Source organism: Rhamphochromis longiceps, linkage group LG16 (genome assembly GCF_057381845.1).
Source record: "Rhamphochromis longiceps isolate RC_006_pf linkage group LG16, R_longiceps_female_GT1.1, whole genome shotgun sequence".
Classification (NCBI taxonomy): domain Eukaryota; kingdom Metazoa; phylum Chordata; class Actinopteri; order Cichliformes; family Cichlidae; genus Rhamphochromis; species Rhamphochromis longiceps.
The window spans coordinates 27,415,350-27,434,357 of NC_140572.1; the positions used below are offsets into that span (position 1 = coordinate 27,415,350).

The 19,008-nt window shown below is 39.3% G+C and overlaps 1 protein-coding gene across 4 annotated transcripts in view; it reads right to left on the reverse strand.

The window, feature by feature from the left end:
* Nucleotides 1-19,008, reverse strand: part of cps1 (carbamoyl-phosphate synthase 1, mitochondrial) — a 64,865-nt gene that overhangs the window by 25,736 nt on the left and 20,121 nt on the right. For 3 of the 4 annotated variants that reach the window (XR_014907990.1, XM_085385427.1, XM_085385426.1), the window contains exons 22-29: nucleotides 16,592-16,733; nucleotides 15,541-15,606; nucleotides 14,912-14,975; nucleotides 14,486-14,667; nucleotides 11,625-11,819; nucleotides 9,292-9,359; nucleotides 6,969-7,044; nucleotides 5,805-5,882 (exon numbers count right to left, since the gene is read on the reverse strand). Coding sequence is in view for 3 of the 4 variants with exons in the window: in XM_085385427.1 (XP_085241553.1) it covers nucleotides 5,805-5,882; nucleotides 6,969-7,044; nucleotides 9,292-9,359; nucleotides 11,625-11,819; nucleotides 14,486-14,667; nucleotides 14,912-14,975; nucleotides 15,541-15,606; nucleotides 16,592-16,733 (871 nt within the window). In the remaining variant the exon portion in view is untranslated. Of the gene's footprint in view, nucleotides 1-15; nucleotides 1,455-5,804; nucleotides 5,883-6,968; nucleotides 7,045-9,291; nucleotides 9,360-11,624; nucleotides 11,820-14,485; nucleotides 14,668-14,911; nucleotides 14,976-15,540; nucleotides 15,607-16,591; nucleotides 16,734-19,008 lie in introns of those variants that run through there. The other variant, XM_085385428.1, reaches the window with a different exon arrangement.

Below are 19,008 nucleotides of genomic sequence, written 5' to 3' on the forward strand. Positions count from 1 at the left end.
AAAAAGACACACCCGAACGCATGCAGAAACATTAACGGAGTAAACTGGGCACAGAATAACATTTGCAAGCAGCTCACAGCTCTAATAAGACACAAAAATGTCTGTTCAAAGCAAATACTCCTTTCACAGCCTTGGTCTGTTGACCAAGAGGAAGTTTCCAAATTTAAGGAAAATCGCCTCCAGATTTGATGTTTTCATACATACAGTATGCCACAACAGAAAACTGTAGCATTAACGTACAGGGAGCCACCTTGACGATGACGACTGCTGCATTGTGCATGTGGGAGAAACAAATAAATTCAGCAAGGTCAACACTGTTTGAGACAAAGGCCTTGTATTTGTTGAAACAATGTACATTGATATAACTATGTCTGAATAACTTCCAAAATTTCACCCAAAGGAAAGAAGATCTATATTGCCAAGCCACTCTGTATGTGTGTGAGTGCGTGTGCGGGTCTGTAAATGAGCTGCCGTGTCATTAGCTCATTTAAACTGCTGCTAACCACGGCATTCATTAACACTCTTCAGATAGAGCCTGTAATTAATACGTATTATCTCTGACTTTTTTACTCTCCCCCACACATACGCACACAGTCTAGCTTCAAGTAATGAGTCCTGTTTGGTATTCAATGAATGGACAGCTTGTTAATGTGATACTGAAGATAAAGGAGGGTCTGTATTCAGAGAAAGCAGAGTGAGAAAATCTACCATACAACTGAAGAGCCCACGTTCAAAATGACACCCTTTAAATGACTCTCACAGTCTAAACAATAGAAAAATAGACAAGGCGTTCAGGACAATTACCTTGGTGGCTCCTTCGCCTACTGCAGCTTAAACTGCAGATACAGTTATACAAGAATTAAAAAGTTAGACCACCAGCTTGTACTTTAATGTGAAATTACTGTAGCACTATGTAGTGTTTTCGTCTGCAAGGTCAGATTCATATGTAGGTGTCAGAGGTCAACGCTCACCTTACGTTTACTTTAAATGGGGTGACGTCATGCATTGTGGATCCATTTCTCCACTCAGTGGTAATTAATAATAATAATAAAAAAAAAAATCTTTTCAAGCCAAATTGCTTGTATTCAACTCCTCTAGCTTCATCCCTATACAGTCAAATTACCGTATTAAATAAGGTGCGGGCAAGTTGGCATCAGCATGGAGGAGATGATCACTTCAGTGAACACTCAGAATAATATGATATGAAAAATTACAGAATATGCAGGTCAATGTCTGTTTTTTTTTATTAGGTAAATGCATTAGAGAAACATGCACTCCAGGCCTCGAGGGCTGGTGTCCTGCAGGTTTTAGATGTGTCCTTGATCCAACACAGCTGATTTAAATGGCTAAATGACCTCCTCAACATGTCTTGGAGTTCTTCGGAGGCCTGGGAATGAGAATGGATTCAGGTGTGTTGACCCAGGGTGAGATCTAAAACCTGCAGGACAAATGGTCTGAAGAAAAAAAAAATATCAGGTGAGCAACAGTTCTCTGGAACACTAGAAAAATGTTGCTTAAATGGTAGGGTCATGTTGCCATAAACAACATGAAAGCATGGATCCATCCTGTCTTGTATCTTTTTCAGACCATAAATTAGTTTTATTCAATGCTAGTCTCCCACTATACAAAAATAAACAAAACCGCTCAATTACTTTTAGAAATATTAGGGGCATTGATCTATCAGCTCTTTCCCATGGCATTAATAACTTACCTACCATTGATGCCTCAGCTTCCATAGACGACCTGGTATCTCACTATAACAATGAACTCATCAACCTCTTAGATACCTTGGCTCCCCAAAAAACTCGAACAGTTTCTTTCTCTCGCTCTGCGCCATGGTACTCATCTGAACTTCGCCAACTTAAAGCTACTGGACGCCGCCTAGAACGTCTCTCCAGGAAAACGGGACTTACTATTCACAAGGACATGTATCTCAGTCATATACAACACTATAAAGAAGCTATTCATCCTGCTAAATCTGCTTACTACACCTGTTATTGAATCTGCTGAAGGAAACACTCTCACTTTGTTTTCTACATTGCATAATATTGTTAAACCCCCAGATACCTTTGCCATACATACACACTCTGCCACCGTTTACAACAAATTTATGATTTTTTTTTTTAACACCAAGATTGAGAATCTTCATCAACAATTGCCCTCGTACTGTGAAATGGTCAATTGTTCTATCTGCATTTTTTGTCCTTCTCAGCTGTCATCCTCTCTATCCAATTTTGAACTTCCCACAATAACTCAGCTATCTTCCATAATTACTAACTTAAAGTCATCATCACGTAAACTTGATCCACTGCCTACAAATCTTGTTAAACTCTTATTCCCGTCTCTTGCCCCACTGATTGCTAATATCGTACACTCCTCTCTTATATCTGGTTCTGTTCCTTCTTCTCTTAAAACTGCAATAATAACTCCAATACTGGAAAAAAAATGGTTCAGATCCTTCCAATCTAAATAATTTCAGGCCAATTTCAAATCTCCCTTTCCTAGCAAAAATTCTTGAAAAGATAGTGGCTGCACAGGTTCATCATCATCTCATTGGAAATAACTTGTACGAACAGTTTCAGTCCAGCTTCCGTTCATGTCACAGTACAGAAACAGCCCTAGTAAAATTCACCAATGATCTTTTGCTTGCAGCTGATTCTGGATCTCCCACCGCATCCTCCTTCACAGATTAGCATCTATTGGCATCAATGGTACAGTACTCGCCTGGTTTACTTCTCATCTCTCTGGCCGCTCATAGTTTGTTCAATTACTCCCTCACAGATCAGTATCTACTCCAGTTAATTCCGGTGTACCCCAAGGCTCTGACCTGGGTCCTTTACTTTTTATCATCTATCTCCTACCCCTAGGTAATATTTTTAGGAAGCATAACATCCAGTTTCACTGCTACGCAGATGACACCCAGCTCTACCCATCCTCCAAACCCACAGCTACTCTCCCACCCACATCCATTTCTGACTGTTTAATTGAAATCAAGGTCTGGTTTACTCACAACTTTCTTAAACTTACTGGCAATAAAACAGAATTCATTTTAATAGGCACCAGATCAAAACTGACTACAGTTCCAACCAGTCTTTCGTTATCCATTGATAACTGTTGTCACACCCTCCCCTCAGGTTAAGAGTCTTGGTGTCATTCTCGATAGCACTCTGTCCTTCACAGCACATATAATATCACTCGGTCTTCCTACTTTCATCTCCGTAATATTAACCGTCTTCGTCCCTCACTCACACGACACAGTACCGCCATACTTGTCAATGCTCGTCACATCTCGGCTGGATTACTGTAATTCTCTTCTCTATGATTTACCTCATAAATCCCTCCATAAACTGCAGTTGGTTCAAAATACAGCTGCTCGTATTATTTCCAGAACTAGATCCACTGAACATATAACACCTGTTCTTAAACAGCTCCATTGGCTCCCAATTCACCTCCGTGTCAATTTCAAGATCCTACTTCTCACTTTCAAACCGCTTCATAACTTTGCTCCTCCATATCTATCCGATCTTCTCCATACATACTCACCCCCTCGTACACTCCGCTCTTCTTCAGCTTCCCTTCTGTCAGTTCCACCTGCTCGCCTGACTACCATGGGACTCAGAGCCTTTAGTTGTTCTGCCGCGAGACTTTGGATGCACTTCCACTTGCTCTACGGACCACACACTGTCTCACCACTTTTAAATCACTACTCAAAACCCATCTGTTTAGAATTGCATACACCTGATCTGTCTTAGGACATTTTTACCTTGCTCAGTTTTTATATTTGCTTTGATACTTTTATGACTGTTTGTGTCTAAATTGTATCTACCGTGTTTGCTATATATACACATTTTTCTTATGTTTTTATGGTATTGTTTACGTGCTACTGTAAGGTGACCTTGAGGGTCTGAAAGGCGCCTAAAAATAAAATGTATTATTATTATTATTATTATTATTATTATTATTATTATTATTATTATTATTATTATTATATTACTTTGTACAAAAACTGTTTTATTATATTTCATATATATATATAAAATTGTATTATGTAATTGTAATAATAATATAATATAGCTACATAATGATTACAGGACATCAGACTACTTGTTCTTATTGCTTAATAATGCAGAATTATCATATAGAAATAAAAAAAACTTGAAGTTGTGCCTATTTGAACACCTTGCCTGCCTGCAGCACTAAAGGACTCCGTAAGAGACATCTGTCTCACCCTAGCAGCACCTGTCCCTCTCCTCCTCTTCAGTTCGCCTCAACATACGCTCGTCATATTCTGTGATATGATTTACTCTGAGGTGTTTGACAAGGTTAGTGGTGTTGCCACAACACCTCACTGTCTTGCCACATGTATCGCAAACTGCGTCTCGGCTGTTTGTGGAGGTAAAATATGTCCACGCATGACTCTGTTTACGCTCAGCCATTGTTGTTCGTGTGCACGCCAAGGGGCTGCGACACATTTATACAGCCGTATTTCGCATATGACTATGAAAGGCGTAAGAGGAAGTAGTTCCTTCCAATATAGATGATCCGAATGATATAGTTTCTTTCCACTGTGTTCCTGGTAATGATAAACTACAAATTTACCCCAAAGTACTAAAATATTGATATTTTAATATGAGAATCGATTCTAGAGCATAAATTACTGGTATCGGAAGAATCAATATCGATCCGCACACCACTAGTAATATTTTCTTGCCACACTCCGTAGTACCAGCTAAATATTGTTTAACTGCCACAACCTACGTAAATGTTTCTTATTGACAGTTTCCTTTATGACCACTGTTTACCTGATTACTGCTTCCAGCAAGATAATGCACCATGTCACAGATCTCAAATCAACTTAAACTGGCTTCTTGAACAACGTAATGAGTTCACGGCCTCTATACTCAACAGATCTCAATCCAATAGACCACCTTTGGGATGTGGTAGAAGATTTGTTGGCTGCACACAAATCTGCAGCTGAGGAATGTTTCCACAACACTGTTGAATTGATGCCATGAAGAATTAAGGCTGTTCTGAAGGCAAAAAGGGGGTCTAACACAGTACTAACAAGGTGTACCTAATATAGTGTACATCCAGTGCATAACTGACCTTTCTGATATTGCATTAACTGGACTGCACTTTGAATTAGAGTTTTCCTTCAAGCAGTCATTGGAACAAGCCAAGTTGTGCATAGTTATTGTATGTGCATGTCATACATGACAGAGTAACAACGCAGCAGTTCAATCCAGTAACAAAGCAATGGAAAACTAAATCTGTGTGAACTGTCAGATTTAAAAGTCAGTATGTTGAAGCAGAATCATTTAAAAGTATCCTTAACTGATCCAATATAAATAGAAAAAATAATTTAGTACCACCATTTTCCTGTACTTTGGTTTTAATATATTCCATTCTTCCCATCAGATCTATCTGGGCTGTGATGTTTTTCATACAAGATGAATGAGATTAGCTCCACTTTATTTTTCTTCTAAGCTCAATATATCTGTCCTACCTCTCAGTTTAAACTAAGGAATAATGGAAGACTGAATAATGCCAGGCTATAGAGATGAATAAAAATGTTGTGAATACTATAAATGAATATATGTTTAAAAAAAAAAAAAAAGTACTGTCAATATAAATAAAAAACTGAGTCCAGAACATTAGGACAGGTCATATTTTAAACAACACCACACACTGTTTAAATAGTCGGGTACTTTGTGTGAGCACTGTAAGAACCTCATAATTAAACACTTAGCACATGTTGTATATTTAGCCTGTATTGCCAGTAATGCCTTTGTAGAGTAAGCCACCTTGCCATTCTTGGCCACAGCATCTACCTCCACCTCCCTGGCACCACGTATGAATTTGGTGATGACAACTGGATGCTCCTGAAAGAGAGTCACGAGCAAGGTTATTCATTTGTGGGGGGAAAACAAAACGCAGTTGTGTATATTCATATTGAGAAGATATGAATCTTATGAAGAGAACTTTTCAGTTTCTGGCCTAGTGCCAACATCAACATAATTTTAGTTTTTGGATTCTACCCAGTTCTGAGGAAAGTCTCTCTTCTCCTAAATGCTTTACCATTTTTTGCCATCACTTGAGAAAGCAGTGTACAGTGGGTTATGGCAGTTACTTTTGTTAACAGCTAGCCATCTGCCATTACATTACACCACATTGTACCCCGAAAAGGTGATGGTGAGTCACTGTAACATCTGGTCTGCCTCATTCAAACACAAGAAAAAGAGGTGACACTGCCCAGGTGTTGCATTTTTCTTTTATACACCGTAATTTCAACTTCTTGTCAGTCACGTTGAAGAACAGGCAGTCAATGAACAGCACAACAATAATGTTGCTGGAGAGATTTGGCTGACTAGGGTTTGTTTTTAGCCAGGCATGGATGTGTACCCTCTCACCATGCTTCAGGTCCCTAACACATTGCATACAGCGTCCACTTCCCTGGCCACCATCAGCATCAGGCGACACAGCAGACTGAACACCTGATCCCCGTAGCTTAAGTTCATCCATGTATGCAGATAAGATATTTCTATTCTTGCACACATTTTTCCTTATTTTGCTTTTAACTACAAGAGGCTGTGATTATTGCCTTGTTCCAAGTCTATTAAAATGCCATGAAAAGATTTGCTTTGGTGCTCTGAAGGTGTAAAATGTGCATGTGTGTACGCATATAGCCCTAAGCAAAGGCCCTTGGAGGGGCCAACTGCCTCCAAGCTGCCTAGGTGTTCAGTGGAGTAGAGATGGGCACATAATACTAGTCAACAGCCGTTGCCAGCTGGTAGCATTAGTTAATTGAAAGCAAAGGGACAACTTTGTGCAAAATTAATGTGATTGTATATGCTAGACAGAGACAGAGGGACCAGTAGAAAAAAAAAAATAAGGGTGAGACAGAGTTTTATCGCAATATGTCTCTTTTGCAGGTGCAGGTAAGTACAAATAGTTAAGAGTGAGCTCACCTGGGACACGTGTGCAGCCTCTTCCAAGAAGCGTTTCATCTCCTCTTCACCGTACACAACGTTCATAGCAGAGCCACTGGCACGATGCAGGCGAGGGAGAGAGAGTGGGGAAGGGAAATCAAAAGGGCACAGGAGAGGATGAGAAACAAGCAAAAGAGGAGAACATACAAGCTTCAAATGATTGTTCAAAAACACTCATTATCTCTCCATTGCATCACTATTACCATCAGGAACAAGGTCTGGAAACAGTTGAAATAAGGAGCGAGGGAGCGAGAGAGACTGGGAGAAGAACAGCTATTTAGGTCGAAAAGCACTCCAGGCTCTAGAAAATGAGTTCAGATCTTCATCATTAAAAAGCAATGGATTTAGGCTAGTTTTGTTGTGGTTGTTGTTTTTGATTTTAGACTGCTAGCTGGGCTATCCTCCTGATAGAAAAAGCGTGGTTGAGTGAAACAGGACGAAGGAAGGCCTCATGCTTGGGTCAGAGCTTTATACCGTAGCTCTCTGTAGCTTAGAGGCAGATATACTGTATGTCTAAACCCCAACACAAAACTGACCCTTCATTCAGGAAACCAGTGATATATTTATATCGCATTTAAATGAAGGCATATAACTTCATTTAACAGGATTAGTAAAAGTTGTGATCACAATGAGTTTTAGTTCTAAAGAGGTGCACATTTGCTGGATAATGTAATGGTAATCATCATACTTTGAAAATTCAAGACTTTTTTTAAGGAGTAAGTAAAAATGCTGTCTTAATCTTAACCAACTTTCAGTAAAAGGCCACATGCCTGATGTAAAATGATCCTAATGTCTGACAGACAATACGTTAGTTAGGGTTGGCCAGTTGGAAAGTGGCAAGTATTAATTAGGTGCTCAGTTGTAAACCCTCGTTTGTTTACTTTCACATTCTGATGGGATTTCAACTTCCAAGACTTCCAGCTAGCTCCCAGTCAGAGACGTTTCACCATATCAGACACTTATTAAAACAACTGGAGTGCAATAAACTCACTTGATGCTTTTTTTGTCCCCTCTCCCCCACTAATAAAAGCGACTATGGTAACTCACCCACACAGATATTTCACACGCGTAGCAAATCTTCAGGACTTTGCATTTGCACTTTGTATTTTCAAGAAAAGCTTTTGCAGCATTTGTTAAAAGCAAAGAACAAGACGATGTCTCAATCTTTCTGCTCTGGACTCACATCTCAGATGCATGTTTAAAAGACGCGACCTTCATAAAATGGTAAAACTACAGACTAGTTTAAAGTCTGCTTTGCTTGTCACAGCAGTAACAATACTAAGCAAATGTTTACACAACTAAATGGAAAGATTAAGTTAAATATGCAAATAGTATCACTTTTGTCGTTTGTGTGCACATTTTACTTCTACAGAAAACTGAAGTATGATTCCGACAAGGATGAGAGTGTTTAGTGTGTAAATCTGAGTATCTCTGCATATGTACTGAGGCTGAGCAGAACACTCAAAATATATTAGCAAGCATGTCAGAGGGAAAAAAGTGAAAAAAGCTGTAGGGATGCTAAAGATCAGGATGAGTTCATCGAACACTGATGCTACGGAGAAGAGAGGAGCTTCCACTCCACTGGTATTCAACAGAAGTCACTGTAAGTGGATTATTATTCATTTCATTCGATCATAAACTGTATGATTATAGTTCCTTCAACATCAAACAGAAGCACACTTTAATACTGGTACATATCACTTGACTGAATTACATTAATATTGCCTCGTGCACAAAACTCATGGGTTTCCCACAGTCCCCTGCAGTGAATAGACAAATCCTGTTTAAAACAACATCACAGCTTGAATGTAGAAACATACGTTTTCGGTGACAGCAGACTGCCAGCCGAATCCAGGGTGCCATCATGACACCTTCTGGACAAAAGTGTCACTGCATGACTGAAGCAGCGTTTGAGTGAATGCAGTTCATTAATCATCATAACTTAAAATCTGTTTTATCCATCTAGTAATTACGCTGTGAATTAGCTGTTAAGAAATTCCATTGATTTCCCTCTCAAGTCTCAGTAAAACCAAGGGTGCACTTAGTGTGTATTTATTTAGGACAGAAACGTGGCACAAGATAAATTCTGATTAGATTTTATACTTGCAGGCCACTACAGTCTATATTTTTTGGAAAAAGATGAAGCAAATTATCTAAAAATATCTATATATTTTAAAGTATTAATGATTAATATGCAACATTTACAGTTAAGAGACTGCTGATGGAATAAGAATCTGAACTACCGCAACCTTTGTGATGGGAAACAAGATTAGTCTGGTTGTTATGATATATTAAAACCTACCTCAGAACATAGGAGGGCCTCAGCAGACAGGGGTACCCCATCTGGTTAGCGAAGGCAAACGCGTCTTCCTGTGAGGAGACAGAAGTGCACAGCAGACGTATTATAGTTGGGCCAGAAATCAAAGGGAATAAGCTGCCACAACTCGGAGCTCCACATATAAATGTGCATCTTGAAGCTCCAGTGACACTGCACTAAAATTTTAGAAAAACACATCTGTCAACTGAAGTGGGATTTTTTTTTTTTTTTTTTTACATTTCTGCAATTTTACATTTTGTAGTAAACAACTAACTGAAACATAAAGGTTTTAAAATCCAGTTGATATTAGGGGAAGGGTTGGGGTTGCTAATATAAAGTTGGACAGGTGCTTTCAAATGCAAACGTTCATCAACATCCAGTGCAATTTTGCTTTTTATAGAATAAAAGTTCTGAAAGGTTCTGCATATTAGCTGTTTAGGACATCTGTGTAAATTACAAATACATCGGTTTTGGAGGACACAGTGAAAAAATATTTTATTCCTTTAACATACTAAAATGTGTTAACAGTGTTAAAAACTCTAAATGAGGGAGAATATTTAGTCCAGACATGACAGTTTAACCAGAGTATCAAAGTACATTTAATAATACCTAGATTCATCTGACTTGTGTAACTACTATGTTGTTGCTGCAATAAGAAAGCTTATTGATTACAGACACTTCAGATAAAAGACTAAATATCAAAACAAGGAATTCTTGTGCTCATCCTCTTAAATCTTTTATACAGCAAGCCCCTGTTTTACCTTTTCTCAGTTCAAAAACACACATACTAGTGTCTCATGAACAAAGGGTGTACTCCCATATCTGCGAAGAACAGAACAAATCAAGCAAATACAAGGGGGAAGATAAATGCTCCAAGAGTGAAAAAGCATGGGGCTTACATTCATCTCCCTTTTGAACCCTCCCTCTGTCATGAAAAGAGTGAACGAAGAAATTGTCGGAGTTGTGGACAGAGTCTAGAAGCAAAAGCAAGGCTGAATGTCCTCCTCCTCATCATCATCATCATTATCATCATCATTCTCTCTATTCTGTTTCACCGCATGTCTGGTCTTGTTCTCTCCATCATTACCCACTCTTCACTCACCAGGTGAAGTACCATTTACCAAACAGAAAATAGCTTCCCAGAGATGCAAGAACCATCTCCCTGAGGCTCTCCTGGAGTTATTCCAGCCAATTAAAAACAAACCGTTTCTCAAAGACTGGCATGAATATAGAATATACGCAAACCTTGGAGAGAAGGAACTCTGTGTGTGTGAACTAGATAATCACTCCTCAGTGGTAACTGAATACAAGAGCAAAGGTAATGGAAGAGACATTTTAGCACCGACTGCAGACATATTTCCACAGTGCTCCGCATGTTCCACAGAGCAGTCTGCCAGTGTTTCATTCAGATGGAGCCAGGAGTGAGTATAGCCAGCCAATTACAAGAAAAAGACTTAAAAAAAGACATGCACGTAGTAGTGAATAGTACCTTTGTAAGGAATATATTTTAGAAATAATAAGCATGTGTGTAGAAAATTCTAAATATAAAAAAATAATGCTAATTGATAAATCAGAAAAAAGGCATTTCCATGGTCAAATATGTGCATCAGTACACTCTGTGTGGGGTTTGATGATCTTAATATTTTTCATAGTTTTGAAATTTCTCATCCAAACACTATGATTGATATTCATAGGAGTTCCCTGTAAACCATCAAGATCGTCTTATAGAAACGAAGTAAAACGCTAAATTTCCAATCACTTTATGTTCTCTGCCTCAGCTGACAAGCAAAATCTTGTTACAGTTTCTCCAGGAACTGTTTTACACCATGTTTTGACTCTAAAACTCTAAAATATTAACACACTTTCCACAGCAGAGCTGTAATAAATCTAGCAATGTATACAAGTAAATGTCTTTACATGCCTTGACTCAAAATATTGTCTTAAAATCTTTGCCTCAAAATTGTTAACTGCAGTTACAAGTCGCAAATGTCACTCTTGCATTTTGTGATGGTGAATATAAGAGAAAGCATGTACCACACAAACTGAAGGGAAAAAAAAGAAGAAGTTGAGAATGCTAACTAGTATTTGAAGTGCCATTATGTGTTAGGGCAAGTCTCATATATAAGCACCAACTCAAAATTAAAACCTCTTTCAATACATTTTGATTTTTTTTCCCCGTTATCAGAAATAATTAATGGTATAATACTGATCCTTGGGCCACAGGTAAAGAGTTTGCTGAGAAAAATCTGCATCCCAGCATTGTACTACTATACAACTTTGTCACATCAATAATTCAGAATTTGCGAGTTTCCTCTCACCAGGGAGCTCAGGGCCCTCCATGGGGCTTGGGCAACCTCGAGGTCATCCAGGATACTGGAGAAGACTGAGCGCTCTTCAGCTCGGTCGATCTGCAGGGGGCTCGTCCCGAGAATCTTCACCCCACTCATGTGCAAGGGGACGGCTAGGTTGTTAGGAATCTGACCTCCCACTGATACGATGCAGCCAGAGCAACCCTGGAGAGGAGTAAATAGAATAAGAAGAATGCAAAAGAGAGCAGGCACTAAATCAACTAGAATACTAAAACAAGAAGAGGAAGAGGGGAGAAAAGACGGGAGGAGAGAAACCCTGCCTATAAGCCAAGATCTACATTCTGAAACCACTTTCAATTATTCTGACCTCTGATCACAGTGAAAATATGAGACAAGCACAAAGAGTTGATCTTGGTCGTGCCATGGGTTTAGTTATCACCGGGGAAGATAGATGTGTGTGTGTGTGTGTGTGTGTGTGTGTGTGTGTGTGTGTGTGTGTGTGTGTGTGCGCGTGCGCGCGCTCCTTTTAATAACAGCGTGCAGCCCCTTTTCCTGTCTAGCTGATCCAAGGGGGATGCTGTTTCCATGGCAATGCCAGGTTGTATCTCTTCATTATTCATGGCCTTGCTCTCCTGCTCCTGTCCAGGGTTTATCTCCATGCTCTAATGCCATATTTATCACACACACACATATACAAACTGTAGCTGTGAGAGAGGGATTGATGGTAATGCTATCTCCCTGAACAAACAAACACTTAATCACACTCTGATCCCATCTCAACTTTAACTGGATTACATTTCCCCTGCAAGGGAAAGTCAGCGGACGTAAGTATACAAACACAGAACACAACATAAATACACAGGTGCCAACAAACCTATACACGGAAAATAGCAGGGAAACGTTGCCCTTGAATATTCTTTGACAACATCTGAGTCACCTTACGCCACACACACACACACACACACACACACACACACACACACACAGCCAAATGAAGAGGTCTGTCTGTGAGCCAAAAGTTTTCAAGCAGTTTTTCCCCTTTCCTACTTTTGAATCTTTATGACATCAAAGAGTCGGGACATCCTTAATATAGGCATCTCAGGCACATCGCTCTGGCGGAGGGCGCATCGCTCTTGCTAGGGACACAGTAACCCTGTCCACCTGTTGTTCAAATTGTTTGTTTGCAAAAGGGCAATGAACCAGAAGAACGTTGGCTTAAATGGGAGCCAAAATGGCTCATTTCAGACAGGATGAGGGGCTGTATAAGATATATAAAGTTAAGAATCGTGCAAAGTACTTTTACTCCAAGTACAAAAATATGGAGATGGAAGTGAGCTACATTTAGGATGCTAACTGTCAAATAATTTATTTATAAAAGTCCACAATACACTGTTCATTTGTTTTTGTTCATAAAATCATCAATCCAACAACCATTTACCACTTCTCCATGTCCAGGTTGCAGGGGTAAGAGTCTACGCAGAGCCCCCAAAAATCTCCCCCTGCCTAGCCACTGCTTCTACCTCATCTTGGGAGTTGCCAAGGCCAAGTTAGTCCATAGTGCCCTCAGACTGCCCTAGGGTTTATTGATGGTAAGGCATGCTTGAAACACATCACCTACGTGGGCTCCGATAAGATTTCCTAGTCCTGATTCTCAATCCACCTCAGCTCTTCCTCGTAATGTGGAGCAGCAGCATCTCTGACCAGGTTCCTAAAAGACCTAGCATCACACCCTAACTTGAGCTCTACCACTTGTATGACCCATCTTTTTTTTTTTTTTTCCAGTTACTGCCCACATCTTCTAGTCATGACTAAGAGTAGGATCATAGATCAACCAATAAATCCAGAAATAACCATAAAAATAAAAAAAATAAAAAAACTTCATTATGCAATGTTGCATTATGTAAACCAAAAGCAGAGATAGATAGATATCTATATCTAGATATCTATATCTCTATATACACACATACACACATATAAAAAAAAATTAAAAAAAAACCCACGCAAAACAACAAAAGCAAAATGTCCATTCACTGCCAATTCCCCCCCCCCCATTTAAAAGAGTTATGTTAAGCTGGTTTTTGAGGCAAAAATTGGTGTGACACATAAAGAGTGACAAAGCTGCTTGCTTAACCGTCTTCTGAATTCATATATAAGAATAAGAGAAAATTCAGACAGTGGTGGTTATGTTTCATCCATGCCACTCTGAGCAGAGAAGGTATTTTTCCTCCAACACTGCGGCAATCTACTCTGTGGGTAGTCCATGGTAATAAGTCACAGTCATGCTGCTAATGTTTGATTTCTATATATTTTTCAATAAAGAATTATTCTTCAGCAGTGCAGAGAAGTTATTATGCCATTATATGAGTGCTTGTGTGCTGGTCTCGGATTATAAATCTACTTGCCAGTATTATCGGGCAAACATTTAAGTCCACGAGTGCACTCTGCCTTTGATATAGCTGTCAAGATTGATTTCTTTAATAAATATGCATCATGTACTTAATCAATATAACTCTGTTTATGGGAAATTTAAATTGGTTGCAATGCAATATTTAAATCAGATTCCACAGTTTACATATGAATATAATCGTTTTCATTGACAAAACCCTTTAACATATTGGTGACCTGCCCAGGGTCTACTGCCTCAACACTGAGCTGTGATAGGCTTAGAGTTTTAGATCAAAGCAGGGCAGTACATTTATCTTTGGTATTTTCAGTAATTCAGCATTTAAAGTTGTAGTATGTTTGGTTTGGACAGTGTCTTAATTGTATTGCATTAAAATATTTGTTCGTTTACAAAAAGTAGAGAAATATGTGTATTTTGTTTGAATTTCCACAAATGAAAAAAGTCACGTGTTCGGTAGTGTTTTAACCTCCTGCTGGGTGATATCCAGAATGCGTTCCAGGGTCAGTTCTTCAAAGTAAAGGCGATCACACTCATCGAAGTCTGTGCTGACCGTCTCTGGGTTGTGGTTTACTACAACTGTCTTCTTGCCCATTTGTCTCAAGGCTCTGATGCTGGACACCGCACACCAGTCAAACTCAACACTGCTGCCTGGTGGTCAAATGGTTGATAAATAGGTTGGCCATCAAAGGAAGATCACAATTTCAAAATTTCATCCTACAAAGTTTTAACTTGAAACAAAATGCAGCAAGTTTCAGTTATATCCCTTCTGGGTAAAAAACACTAGACAAGAGAAATAATGAAAAATGTACATCTTAGAAGTAATGGTGCTATTTTTATTATCACATATCGCAACAAACAAACAAACAAACAAACAGTTTATTATTACACTCACCTATGTGGTAGGGTCCACAACCAAGAACCATAATTCCCTGGTCTTTAAAGTCCAGATCATGCTCCTAGTGAAGCAGACAAATCAACGATAGACTCTTGCATACATAAACCATGTTTTAGCCTTTTTTTGCTGCCAAATTTTCTTTCATTGTCTTCTCAAAACAAATAAGAAAGTCAGCCAGTGGATTAATATGTGCATTTACTAGTAAATATACTAGTGTTTGGTCATGCTACAGTATTGTTTGGACTGTGATTTTATTCTATTGTTAGGTTGATGCTAGGCAACATAGTGATATAATTATATATTTTTGTGGATTTAAAATTAAAATGATGTGCTTTTACAACATATTCAAGGTGGGTAAATGCTACAAATGGGTAATTTTAGCCCATTTTTGTAGATGCCTACCAGGCCACACGATGACATCATAATATCAGATTTAGATAAGAACCTTCACGGGCCTAAGATGTTCCTGTGTGTTCATTTTGTCTATTCAACTCCTGATAGTGAAAAAAGTTTGTAGGCAAACAAATAAACTGTGTGCCTCACATAGTAAGAGATACAGTAATTCAATTTTATACATTCAATAATTGTATATTTACAAACGACTTTGTTTTTCCGAGACCACATACCTGACCGTGGTAAGTACAATACAGGTAGTTGGTCATTGCTGGGTACTCTGCAGCCAAAGTGTCAATCTAAGATGAGAGAAAACAAAATGTTAAAAATGGGGCATTTAAATAAATAAATAACTCAACTACTACTCTATAATGTAATCATCCATCCATCCATCCATCGTCATCCGCTTTGTCCGGGGTCGGGTCGCGGGGGCAGCAGCCTAAGCAAAGAGGCCCAGACCTCCCTCTCCCCAGCCACCTCCTCCAGCTTGTCCGGGGGAATACCAAGGCGTTCCCAGGCCAGCCGAGAGATGTAATCTCTCCAGCGTGTCCTGGGTCTGCCCCGGGGCCTCCTCCCGGTGGGACATGCCTGGAACACCTCACCCAGGTGGCGCCCAGGGGGCATCCTTGTCAGATGCCCGAACCACCTCAGCTGGGTCCTTTCGATGTGGAGCAGCAGCTGCTCTACTCTGAGCCCCTCTACTCTATAATGTAATCATAATGGCCAAAATGGGAGTAAACCAGTTTAAGCATTTGAAGAGCATGCAGACTCTCTCCAGAACGAAGAAATTTGCTCATTTTTACGAGGTTTACCACGATACCGCATAATTACAGATTATCATGTGTATTAACTTCAGTATGTGGTTAAAGACAGAACATGTACTAGCTGATGATGTATTAAATAAAAATAAATTTGGACTACTAAAAAGTTAGCCTCTGAAGCTGATACAGCTTCATCCCTTTACGCTTATGAACTCTGCTGTTGTCCCAGCCCTGTAAAAAACAGATTTCATGCCAGGCTGGTGAATTGGATTTGCAGATGTTAATAATTTAGTCACCTGCTTCAAGAAATACAATTTGGACAAAGGACATGTCAATACAGACTGAGATGCAAAGACAACTTTACTGACTCTCTCGCTATATGCACTTTTTATGCTTATCTTTTAAATATATTTGTAGCCAGAGGATACTTCTCTGTTGAGGTGTGTGTATATATCGATTAGCCAGAGTCAGTTATCTGAGCCCATCTGGTCTCTACTAAAAGGATCAGCCCAGTAATGCTCACCTGTTTGACCCAAGGTCTGATGCCATAATTGAGCCTCAGCTCTCTTGCTACTCCCTCATTGCAGCCTAGAATCTGACCAACCTGCCGGTCTGAGAAGCCATCCTGCTTGGCCTTTAGCAACATCCCCTTGGGGACTGTGCCACTGTGGGAAAAGATAATCAGCAGAGGTAATTAGGCAATTTTGCTAACCATTCTGAATCTTAAAGACTGTCCACAGTTTGATGCATTTTAAGTGTGAATCCCTGCAAATGCCAGACATTAGTATGAGAAAAAGAGGAAAACGTCCATAGAACCATAGAAATAAGAAGGTGAATCGAGTAAGTGGGTCATGACTAGCTCACTTACCCAGCAGCGGAGACCACAGGGAAGCGTCCACCTCAGAGCAATCAATAACAAATTGACAAACAAGGTGCAAAGTTGTGGGAGCATTAGGCTGGCAAGTGCAGCCATTTAAAACCCATTTGAATCAATAAAACTTCCACGTGAGCTGTAAGGTTACACAGATAAATAGCAGTGGGAATAAAGTTGGGAATCGGAAGGTGAATTCTGAATCGTGGTAAGGCGAGTATGTGGTTTGTGTGCAGAAAAGTCAATCAGGAATACAACCCGTAGAGCGACGTCTGAGAAAGGAATAAGATCTCTTTTATTCCTTTGTTTATTTACATTTTTACTTATTAAGTGATACCATGCCTTGCACAATTTACTTGCACTGATAGTCTGCATATCAATTTTCTATTGATACAATAAATCCTCTTTAATAATAATAATCCTTTTAAAATAATTTTGATAAAAGAATTTATATCAGTTGGCATACTACCTATTGTGATGGTAAAACAGTTTATAGTCTGTCAATAGCAATGTTTTACACATTAAGACAAAAATTCTCTTTAGTCCATATCAGGTCTTAAAGATGAGGTAAAGGCAACCTGAGATGTGTGAAATCATGACACATTACAATGTTTTTTTTAGACAAACACTAAACCAAAATTCAGGGGGAAAAAATGAATAAGAAATAATAAGTACACCTCGTGCTTCAATAGTTTGTAGAGCCAACTTCAGCAGAAATAACTGTCAGTAATCATTTTCTGTGTGACTGCTAGTCTCTCACATCATTGTGCAGAAACTTTTGCCCACTCATCTGTTGCGGGGCGTGGTTTGTGGCGCGGTTTGTGGCGCAGCTGCGTAGTGTTAAAGTTTGGAAGATGTGGTCCGTTCCGTCATTCTCCTCTCACATTATCTTTACCATGTTACTTCAGTTCATAGGGGCTTTTGGGTATTTGTTTTTACACAGCTCTCTTAAAGTCAGGTTGAGTGTTGAATCTGGGCCATTATAACACCTCGACCCTTTTCTTTTTCAGCCATTCTGTAAATATGCTAGTATGCTTGGCAAACTTGTTCTCTTGCATGACCAGTTTTAGCTGTCCAATAGAGGTCATAATTGACTCTAGAATACTTTGGTACACAAAAGGTGCTCGTGGATGTCCATGTACTGTGGCTCCAAAACAAACCTTAATCATCAGCCCCCCACCACTACTCTTGACAGCTGGTATGAGTAGTTTATACCAATATGGGTTTTATTTGTTTGTTTTCTCTGCATGTGGTGCTGTGCATTATAGACAAATATCTCCATTTTGGTTTCATTTCCTAAAAGGACATTGTTCCTTGTCTTGTGGTGTGTTTACATGCAAACTTAAAGAAGAGGCTTTCCCCTGGCAACCCTCCCTAAAAAGCCATACTTGTTCAGTTTTTTTTTTTCCCCTAATTGTACTGTCATGAACTTTAACATTTAGCATGCTAAATGAGGCCCGTAGAGTCTTAAGATGCAGCTCTTGGGTATTTTCCAGTTTTTCTGAGCATTGCACGGTCTGACCTTTGAATTTGCTAGTACGTCCACTCCACTGTTTTGTTCTGTTTTTTTGCTGAAATAATTTTCCACTTGTGAATATTCTCACTGTAAGAAAATGAATGTCAAACAGCCACGTAACCCTTCCCAGATTGATGGGCAGCAAAGGTTGACTCTTTCACATCATTGCTGATGTCTTTCGTCCTTGTTCACACACACACACACACACACACACACACACACACACACACACACACACACACACACCTCTGAATGGTCCAGACCTGCAAACTGCTTTCATACAGGTTTGTCCACAGGTTTTATAAACTGTTTTATAAACTTCATAGATTCGGCCACACCTGATGATGACCAATAATCATGTGCAATGGCAAAGTAATATATTTAGTATTATTCAGTTTCTTTTTGGATTTGTATTTCATCTGAGGTTGCATTTACCCAATTTTAAAACTGTCTGGGGAGAATTCAAAATATGTCCTGACACAAAACCTTAGAATTTAAAGAGAATGAACTTTTTTACCATGACTCTGTTAGCTTATCACAAGATCTGAGGTAG